Genomic DNA, 11,062 nt, shown 5'->3' with positions numbered 1-11,062 from the left:
CAAAAGGCACACCGGGGAAAGGCAAGAATGGACTGCAAGGTGCCAACTTCCCTTGTCCTTTCTGGCCTAGCATTATAGTACCATTTGTGAAGACAAGGACGGTAACCTTGGGGTGATGCACCTTAAGCTACTGTATCAATTCATTCAGGACATTTTTAGAGGCTGATTGTCAGTGGTCAGGAGGTGCTGTCACTGCAGAGGGCAAACACCAGAGCACCGTATGCAATGTCCTGGCACAGGTATCCTAAACGCCTACAACATTCATCCCTATGCTTGCTGATGGGATAGTCCTGCCTGCCAGACCACTTCAGGTGGTTCAGGCTGCCACCACCTGAACCCAGGGAATGGGAGATAATGTTAACTAGAACAGCCAGGGAATGGTGGTCCTGTTCCAGTTACAGAGTGGGATGAGTGGAATCGGCATGAGTGCCTGCAAAATTTGCAACACCTTCAGGAACCCTGAGAAGATGCCTTCCCCATCCCAGCAGTATACCCCACAGCCACCAGCTGCCGGGCTGCCTTACCTGCTCGTACAGAGGTTTTCTGCGCTCAGGGAGGGAGGGAGTTTCCCATTTCCCATCGACACAGATCCGTGTCCTTTGGGCAAGGTGCGTATGTGTGCGTACAGGGAGTATCGCGGAGGCTAGAGATGGAGCATCCCTGTCTAGCCCTAATGCCACCCTACAGGCATGGGGCGGACAGAAACGACAGGGAAGAGGGGCGAGAAAAAGAGGAGAATTGAAGGGGGGCAGGACGCTGGGAAGCGCAAAGGAGTAGGGAGGGAAGGAAGAAAGCGAAAAAAAAAAAGGAGGAGAAAGGGGAGGAGATGAAAAGCAAGGGGAGAAGGGAGGACCGGGCGGGGAGGAGGCGAGAGGCCGGGGAGGAGAGGAGGGAGGCAGCTCGGCAGAGGGGGACGGGACGGGACGGGACGGGAGCCGGCGCCCCGCGGGCCATGCGCCTCCTGGCTACGGCGCTGGCCGCCCTGCTGGCCACGGCCTCGGCCCCAGGTAAGCGGCACCGCGGTGCTCAGCGCCCGGAGGGGCCGGAACTCTCCCTCGGCCCCCGGCGGGACCCCGGCCCCGCCTGGGCAGCCCCCGCGGAGCGGGCCCGGGTCCCCCGCGCCGGGGCGGGGCCGGGGCAGCGCCGGGCTGGGCGGCGGGACGGGCGCTGAGCGAGAGCCGGGGGTCCCACCTGGGCAGCCCCGCCGGCCCGGCCCCATCCCTACCCCGCTCCGCCGCCGCCTCCCCGGGCTCCCGGCAGCAGCGCTTCTGCACGGCGATCGGATCCTCTTTAGAAAAGAAAGCCCTTTCCATGCAGGTTCATGGAAATGCGTCCTCGGCCGTCTTGTATGCCAAGCAAAGCCGAAGTGAAGGGAGATTTGGCATTGTTTTTTTCCACAGGTGCCCTAATCCCGTTGGCATCAGGTGGAAATGGAACCTGTAGGTCACTTGTAAAAAGTCTCCTCCCTTTTAAGACCTTTTATGCCTCCAAAAACAAAGGTATATTGGCGTTTTGTGTCCTGAAGCTGCAGAACAGATACAGTCTGGATCTGAATTCCAGGTGCAGTGAGCTTAGAGGGGTGGCGAAGCCCTGCTCATTCAAGGCTAATGAAAGAGTTGAATTCGAACGCCACTGCAGAACGGCAGGAGATGGTGGAGGCAGAGGTTTGGTTCAAGTCCATCTTTAGTCAATGCAGAAGCTTTCTCCGAGGGGGAGCCTCTGACTTGTGAAAGTTGCAGACAGATCTGTTCAACTGCAAACAGCTGGTTGTTCTTCGGTGCTCTTGCTAGCCAGCTCCTAATTACTTTCATTTAAACAAAGAACTTTGCTTTTTCGTGGCTCATCTGCTCTTTTTAATTGTAAAGAAATCAAACTAAAGCAGGCTTTGACAGTAGCATAGCTTCACTGAACAAACTACAACACAGATAAAAGCCATCCCATATGCTTCTGGTCATGGAAAGCTGAGATCAGAAGGTAACCACCCTAGTCGTATGCCCCTCTAGCTGCCCAGATACCCCAGTCCCCCAGCTATCAGTCCTCTCAGCAGGTTGGGTTGTACGCTGGGTTGAAGATTCTGCCTGTCAGTCTCCATGGAGGATGGAAGAGTGGCCTGTGTGCAACACCAAACTTGGACTGTGAGCAGTTGTGCACAGGAACAACTCCACTCCTATCTCAACTAAAGTAGCTGGGGTTCTCCCACAGAACCACAGCCATGCTGAAAATGCTCACCACATGTAAGGACCAAGCGGTCACTTTAAGTCCTTTGCCACTGTTCCAGCACAGACAGAGGGGAGAGGCCCAATATAAACAAGTTTCTGGGTGCTAGAAGTATACTTTGGTACTACTGACAGTGCTGTGAAACTGTGTTGCTGTGCAGTATGGCAGACAGCAAACTCCAAACCTAGCTAATTCTTGGACTTGAACTGGTGTAAGCAGAACTGGACTATTTTCAAAGTGAGATTTTTTCAAAACAGCTTAGTCAGCAGTCACCTTTCCAGACTCCCCACAGGCTACTGAGGCATGCAGGTAGAGTGTACCAGAGAAGTGAGCAGCTGAAATGTTGGGATGGGAGCCACTAAGTGAGCTCATTGCAAAAAGGAGAGAAGTTTGATGGTTAAGCACACTGCAAAGGAATCACCAAGTCTCTGACTCTCTCTCCTCCCCCTTCCTATAAATAATTTTCCTTTCCAAGTGGAAATGAGACTAAAACTCTTGTGGTGAGCTCCACCTGAACGGCTCCATCATGCTATATTGGGAAGGCAGAAGAAAAGCAGTGATTCCTCACTTGAAACAGCAATTTGAAGTCTAGAAATTCAGTACTATGTTGGCACACAACCCTGCTCTCACGTTGTGAAGTCTTCTGTTCTTGGCAAGGAGCCCATTACAAGGGTAAACCTCATGTTGGGGCTGACCAGTGCCTGCTAAAGACAGGAGAAACATGTCCACTCGTGTCTCAGAGCCTTGAATGAGGGTTTTCCTTTCCACATAGGAGGCAAATGAACTTTCCTTCAAAATCCACTGTTCCTTCTCCAATGGCAGTAGGAGGATAAAGTCAAATGGATACTGGTTTTCTGTTTTATATAAAGCATCGGCTGACCCTGTTCAACATGAGCTGATACCATGGTAAAAGCACCATGAGATTTCCAAAACTCTCCCCATTGCTGTACTTGTGCAGCTGCAGCAATAGGAGCCACAGAAGGAAGACGAGGAGATAAGTTCCCACTGATCAGAACACATGAAGGATGCAAAATTTGATACATCCTTATAAAAAGGCATGCCCCCAGAGGCAAAGTAGAAGCCTTAGGTATAAAATACCAATGTTTGTATGAGTGTAAACAGCTAGAAAGGGATCAGAGTCTCCATGTACAATGCTGCTTTATCTTCTCACAGGGGCTTCCATCATCACCATATCTGACTTCCTCTGTATTTTCTCTTGGGTACTTCTTGGCACTGTGTTCTGCCTAGTTTGGAATTAAGCAATGAGCTTTTTGCCTTTTATTTTGGGACTCTATTTCACAATTACTCCTAGCCAGCTTTTTCAAAAAAGAAATTCACATGTCAGGAAAATGATATAATTGTTTTTCTTTACAGTTTTCACGACATGTTCATTCGTAATTTCAGTAAAAAAAAGGTCTGTGTTTTTAATGTACCCAAACCATAATTTTATAAATTATTTGTTAAACATTTATTGCCTAAGTACTTTTTAGGACCCCAAAAGTGTTGAAAATCTTAAACTTATTCCATATTTACTAAGCAGCACAACCTTCACAATGGCAGAGACAGCCATTTACTGGCTTTCCTTCTGCTGGTAAAGCACCAAGGCTGGTAAGTCCAGAGAGTAATAACTGAAGTTTCATGCCTGGAAAGCTTTTGGTGGGATTCAGTCTTAATTTAAAATTTTGACATCCTGTTATATGCTTTCTACAATGCAAAATAACCTCTTTCTTTGGCATTTGCATGAATTGCAGACACAAACATAATGCACAAATAATTTTATCAATAACCTCATCCATGCTTAGCTGTAGTTTCTTCAAGAATTTTTTTTTTAAAAAGCCAAACTGTTCTTTATACAAAATATTTTCTCCTTCATAACAAAAAAAATAATGTCTACTTGGAATAAACCTGCCATTCATTGGAGATTTCGACTGAAGTGGCACAAAATAATTATCATACTATTAATTTTCAGAATTCTTCGCAAACAGTTGCAATTCAACTTCTTTAATTTAGTGGATTTACTGTAAATAAGGTGATATAATTCACTGCTTCATTTCACAGCTTCACTGGGACCATAAAACCAGTGTCTCTGTCTCCAGTACTCCTTCAGAAATAGAATGGAAATACTTTACTTGCTTATTTTGAAGATAAATACATGTTTGCGTTTCAGGAGCTGATGTCAGACAATAGTCTCTGCCAAAACTCTCATCCCCTTTGTTAAAATGTTCCTTGCTGATGTGCTAGAAAAGTGTCCAAAAATGAAAAAATAATTCTCCCAGAGTTGCAATTCTCATTAGTATTTGAGTACAGTACAGTATTCACATAACAGGAAGTTCACAGTTTAGAGGACATTTCATGCTTTGCAGAGTGCATTGCAGGGAGTGCTTGCTCACTGCTGGAACATGGTTCTCTCTCTAGTGGATGCCCTCAGATGGGTAGATTACACATCACAAGTCATTTAGGGAACACATTGCCACAATACACCGTTGGTCAAAAATAGATCACTCTCTGATGTGACTAATCAGGACATTCTTAATGTGCGTTAGGAAGGAAATAAAATGAGTGTTGATTCGCATGCCTCAGGAAATCAGTCCAGTATAAATCAGTTAGGTTAGGAAAGGGAAATCTTCCTCTAATGAACAGCTATGGACACTTTTTTCAAGCTTCACCTATAGTGGCTACTGTTAGAAGTAAAGCAGAGAGGCAAACAACTGGTCTAAGTGAGGTTTAGGATGAAGAACATTAAAGACAAGAATCAGAATTAATGGAACAATGGAATAATCATTTGTCCCAATACAATCTCATGTCATATTTTTTCATGGAAATAATGTCAGATTAACTTGAATTTGTAGTCAAAAAATCTAGTCTGCTGGATTTAACCCAGGTTTGAGATGACCACTGGATTATGACAAGGAGAACATTACTTAAAACTGAGGACATGGAGAACTGTGGGATATAGAGAATTCAGTGGTCTTCCAGTGATAATCTAGGGAACAGTATGAAATAAGGTTTACACAAATGATGTCTGTCTAGACAGAAGCATGAACATTGAAACTGTGACCTTATCAAATTAGCATAAGACAAGGATGACACATAGGTAAAACTGAGGATGGGGTAACAGAAGTGGAGCAGAAATTAGTACAGCAAAGTCACATACTTGGGGATTAGTAAGAATTTCTTTGATACACTGAGAGCTGAACTGCAAGTGACAAAGAAGAGAAAACACCCAAGTATGCTATATATAACCTGTCATATAATCACATATGAAAGTATCATGGAAAAAACAAGTTAATTCTGGGATGTACCAGGCAAGGTATATTCCAGTCAAATCTGAGAAGTACTGTGAGTATTCCACAGGACACTGAAGAACTTCTTTCCAGATACTGCCTATAACTGCAGTCAATTAAATAAAAAGAAAATTAAAATAATTACAATCAAACCCAAAATTTAAACTGTAACCAATGCAGAGAAGGGCTGTTTAGGGTGAATAGGGAAGACGCTACTTTACTAGAGGAGACTAACAGAGCTTGTCTTCTTTAGCTCAACAAAGCAAAGGCTGAAGCCAGATAATTGCTTTGTATATGGAGTCAGGAAGTAAGCTCTAGAGAAGAAAACGCTATTTTAAGCTTAAAGCTGGCACAGGAACAAATGAGCATAAACTGGGTATTGAAACCATTTAGCCTGGGAGTCCTAAGAAGGATGCAAGCCATCGGAAGGGCTGGTCAGGGAACAGCTTTCCAATACGTTTGTTCAGACTGATAAAATATTATATAAAGTTGGTCCTCTGACAGTAACAAGGTCTCCATGTCAGCTCTGTGTTATTGATTAGTGACAGAAAAAATGCTAGGGCAGGCTCACTGAAGGAGGGCCTCATGCCATCTTTAACATTCACAGACAGATGCTGTCAGGGTCTACAAGGTCATTAAATTGCTGCACACTAAACAGATACCATCAGTTTATCTGCTGTGGGCTTGCACGCTGGGACAGATCATGGTGCTGTTGTGCCTATATGGAGGATTCTCACCATCTTTTCTTTCCTTTGCAGATGTTTGTGAGGCTTTAAATGTGACAGTCTCTCCTGGACCAACAGTGCAATACTCCGAGGGGGATAATGCTACCCTTTACTGCCACATTTCTCAAAAGAGGAAGACAGACAATTTGCTGGCTGTGCGGTGGGTCTTCGCTGCATCACCTACCCAGGAGCATCTGATGATCAAAATGACAAAGTTTGGGTCTGTCCAGTATTATGGAAATTATACTCATCATTTTCACAAGCAAAGACTTCATCTTCTCAAAGAGAAACATGGAACTATGTACAAATTCCTTATTTTAAGCCTCCAGCAAACAGATCAAGGACATTATATATGCAAAGTCCAAGAAATTGGCAAACACAGAAATAAGTGGACAGCATGGTCAAATGGTACAGCAGCTACTGAAATAAGAGGTGAGAGACTATTGATTTCAAGTCTATAATTTCTTCTTGTCCTGTGATCCCTTTTTTTTTTTTGAAAGTTCATCCGTACTACATTTGAACTTAGATTATTTTTAAGTGTAATCTGTGGATAGGAGAAGAAAACCTAGTACTCAGCTTATGTGTTTTGCCCTTCTCTTGGTGTTTCTCTTACTCTTAGTTCTAGTCTAGCAGCAGCTGGTAAGTAGCACTTTTAGTACCACTTCAGTACTATTGTTTACACCACTTGCAGCCAGAAAGCAGAGCTAGAAAAGCAATGGCCATCCTGCTGGTATTGAACTTCGGATAAAATGGCCAGCAACAAGTGGCAGATGTGAACCAAGTTGAAAACAAGCCACCTCTTTAGGATGGATTAGCTCAAATCTTATGCCACCATACCCACACTTTCAGAGATGGGTGAAGTTGGATTTTGAGAGCAGACTCCTTTGGAGAGGTGGTTTTGCTCAGCAGCTGTGCCATCAGTGTTAGCTGGCAAACTAGCCCCCTACTTGTGTCTTTATAAACAGAAAATTTGATTTCCCACAGGGACAGCCCTAAAGATAATGCCAGAAAGCAGTATAGAGTGTTTTCTCATTGTTCCTAAATGCCTGTAGTGAAACATACGGATTTGTCAGAAGTTCTTGGAAAGGGAATGGCATGTTCCAAGTAAGTGGCAGCAGAAGAAAAAGCAATATAAAATATTGTCACACCACCTGTTGTACCCCTCCTCCCAAAGAGACACTCCACAGCTTTCATAGCTTCTCAGGCTATTGCTGATTGTAACACTGAAACTGCTCATTGGTTTTCATAGCCAAAGTATGGGGCTTCAGATCAATGCAGTTGTTGAAAAGAAGGAAATCCATCATTTTTCAGTCTAGTCCTTAAATAATATTTTCCCCCTGATTTCTAGTATGAGTCATGAATATATAATCAGAATAGGGATTTGAGACTTGTGACTTCATCATTTTCACAGTCTGCTCAGCTCTATTACTTCACTTGAAATGAACCAAAGCAGAGCAGGAGACCTGAGACAAGGGAGGAAGGCTGGCCAACCTGCAGAGAGTTGTAGACACCCTATGGGGATCTGAGGCAAACACCACAACCACCCTGGCCCCCCAAAAGCATATTTATTCTAACTCTAAATCCAGATTAAAGATACCAGAAGATAGCTGAAATATTGCATATCTTTAAATGTCATAGCAACTGTTTTACCACTTAAAGCCTCTTGACTGGAAAAAAAGGACCACCTTTGCTAGCATTTGGCTAATGCACCCTGAGTGTACAGAACTTGCTGCACTTGAGAGGGAAGGTAACTCTTCTGAGCAGTGATAAAAGCTTCCAGTTTTCCCAACAGTAACACTTGAGCTTTTCAAGGAAATTTTATTCCAAACACATTTTGTATTTTATATTATGATCAGTTACACTTTTTATTGCAAAGGGATTTACTTATATTACAGTTAGACCCAGGATGCAACAAAAGGAGCAATACAAATTGCCTGAAGCATTTGGATACTTAAGTTGTACTGCTTGTGCTTTATCAAATAAGGTAGCAGTGTTCCACCACATCACAGTTGCTGTGTTGCCTAACATTTTGTTCCAGTAATGTGTCTGCAGTTATGCCCAATTCAAAATAGTATCTTTATGCTAAAGCACCAGGCAAATTTCTTAAAACTTTGCACATCAAGCAGAGCAGAAATAGCACAGTCTATTTTTTTTTTTTTTAAATTTATTCACACAGGAAGAGGAGGTTACTGTGCAAGACACAAATTTCCAGAGAGAAAAGAAAAGGACAGTTCTCTTTCTTCAAAATGTAACTTGCTCTTGAAGCAACCTGGATCTGTAGTATCTACTGCTATTAATTTATATTTAGATTTTGTTATTTGCTGGCAAGTTTGCACGTGTAAATTTGCATAGGCCGTTAAGAAGTTGCAAATACATTTTGTTGCAACACATAAATTTGCACAAATACACATACTGGACTTACAGAAAAACAATTCAGTTACATGCTACAGTTCCTTACTGTGTAATGATGACAGTCTAATTTTAGCTACATATCTGGCTTCTACTTTAGAGGCAAAGTACATTTCTTTGGAAAAGAAGCCTTGTTGTGGAGATGGAGTCCTTACAGTCTTCTGCACTCATGTCAACTACAGCAACTTTGTAGTGTTTTCAGAAGGTCCACCTGAAATTTAAACTGCTGTAGTTTGCCCCTTTCATCGTGAATACAAGACATCAGATAGCATCTACAAGAAGGCTACTGTTAAACCTTGTTAGTAAAACCAAGAGAAATCCATGTGCCAGTGTTGCCAAGAAGTGTCTCCTAATCCAGCCTGCAGTGTCTTCTGTCTAAGATAAGGTCAACCTTTTTCCCTTCCCCCATCTTCTCATTAAAGGCATCTGATCCTTTCCTGGGCTTGTGTGGTCAATGTCAGCCTAAAACCAAGTTAGCAGTCTTATTTACAGTAGAGAATACACCAAAACACCAATTTATCACAGACCAAAAAAAAAAAAATTCTTCTACTCCCTTCCTATCAGAAAACTCTAATCCATATCTCAGAACAATATGCAGCACCCCAGAAAACATCATTTACAATCATGTAATCCCTCAAGAGACTGCATGTCTCTTAGAGTAATACATGTTCCAAATGGTTTACAGTCCAAGCAAAGAGACTACTTGTAGGAAGACAAATACAGAAAATTAGGCAGTCCAACTATAGTCATACTGGCATGGACAACAAAAAAGTAGATGATCACAACAATCTGTCTTGTTGAGAAGTTTATGTATCAGAATTTCCCACAGAAGAGAGTCTGAGTTCTTCAATATTAGTTGCATGTGGCATTTTCTAATGGTAAAAATGTTGCAAGATACAGGAATGAAAGATTATTTTTTTCCCAAAATGAACAAAAGCCCTTTTTTCCAGGGAAGTTATTCTGAAATACTTGCCAGAAATCTACACATGTGATGCTTTCATGTAACAAATGAGTTATTTGTTAAAATATCCAGGATGAGCTTCCCATCACAACTGAATAGATTTCATTAGTCCTGAAAGTTGTATATCCATTGATCTAGCCCCACTCTTCACATCCCTGCAGGGCTCTCTGTAATGAATTCCTTTCCAGTAAGATACTTGTTCTCTAATGATTTGCCACATGAAGCTCTCTTGGAGGTTCAGACCTCACTGGCAATCTGGAGGACATTACCAGGTTCACATTTCATTGCAATGATTGCTAGAGGAAGAAAAATCATGGAATTGGCATAAGTGACATCATCTAATCTGATGTCATAAAAAATATCAGCATGCATCACCAAGCTGGCTGAGGAGAGCAGAGAGGGTTTGGAACAATGTTTCAGCAGTCAGAGCATTTGGATGCTGGTGCTAGCCTGTACAGCTGTTATGATATTGACAGTCACCCATCCTCCTCCTGAAACAGAGGGGACAGTTCTGTGCAGCTGAAGTGTTTCATCAAAAGGCAATTAGATGAAGAAAGATCTTGGGACATTGAAGTCTAAGGCAGAATACGTTTACTTCAAGAGGTTCTAACTTTTTATGCCACACATTTTTTTAGTTTTTGTTGTGTCTTCTTTGGTTTTTTTCAGTGATTTCAGCAAAAGCTTCTGATCATCCCACTTTCAAGAAAAACCATGAAGCCTGGAAGTTTTTTGAAGGTAAAGATACATCTAACTGCTACTGGTTCTATACTCGATGTCAGTTTATTCCAACGCTACAGGACACCTAAAGTGCCCCAAATCAGGACCAATTTTGCTATTTCCTGTGCAAACCCAGGCCTTGCCTGAGAAACCATCCCACAAAGTACAAGGGGTGCTGAACAAAAGAGAATGGAAGCATCCAGCTTCAGTTTCTCGTATATCTGTTATGGCCAATGGGAAGATAAGCACTGGGAATGTGTTACAACACCTGAATGAAAGCCATAAAGGGAACCTAAGGCTGTAGATTGAAAAAGAAAAAAAAATAATACAAAAGTTAAAAGCCAGTGCTGCCAGCAGAAGAAGCAATTGCAGCCTTTCTTCCTTCTTCCCCAGCCACTCAACACTCTCCCCACTGTCACTTTTCTTGCTTCATTGTTTGTGTGTTTGTTTTTCCCCTTTTGTTACAAAAGAAAAAAGTACAGCTGTTTGAACTAGGAAATAACCCAACCGAAGTACTTTTGGGTTTTGAGATGTTGCTCAAAAAAACCCCAAAACCCAAACCAGTCCTTTGTTAGCTCCTGAAAGTCACAACTCATAAGTGTAGCTACACCTATTTGCATTTATGGAGACTTCAACCAAATTTTAAACTGAGCAGGATATTACAGGAAAGCTTCAAGAGGGTTAAACTACTTCTGAGCTGTTACCCAAAATCTTTTGGGCCAGAGCGTGTTTGGATCTTGCAGACATAA

At 42.6% G+C, this 11,062-nt stretch overlaps 1 protein-coding gene across 1 annotated transcript in view; it reads left to right on the top strand.

Moving 5' to 3' along the window:
* Positions 1 to 952: 952 nt before the first annotated feature.
* VSTM4 (V-set and transmembrane domain containing 4) overlaps positions 953 to 11,062 on the top strand; it is a gene marked incomplete at both ends in the record, with an annotated part of 30,384 nt that continues 20,274 nt past the window's right edge. Inside the window, 3 exons of the mRNA XM_082286632.1 lie at positions 953 to 1,007; positions 6,260 to 6,658; positions 10,263 to 10,331. Of these exons, the coding sequence (XP_082142758.1) occupies positions 953 to 1,007; positions 6,260 to 6,658; positions 10,263 to 10,331 (523 nt within the window). The remainder of the gene's footprint in view (positions 1,008 to 6,259; positions 6,659 to 10,262; positions 10,332 to 11,062) is intronic.

The sequence above is a fragment of the Coloeus monedula genome (genome assembly GCF_965178545.1).
Source record: "Coloeus monedula genome assembly, chromosome: 8".
NCBI classification, from domain to species: Eukaryota; Metazoa; Chordata; class Aves; order Passeriformes; family Corvidae; genus Coloeus; species Coloeus monedula.
This window is presented reverse-complemented; position numbering and strand designations above follow the sequence as displayed.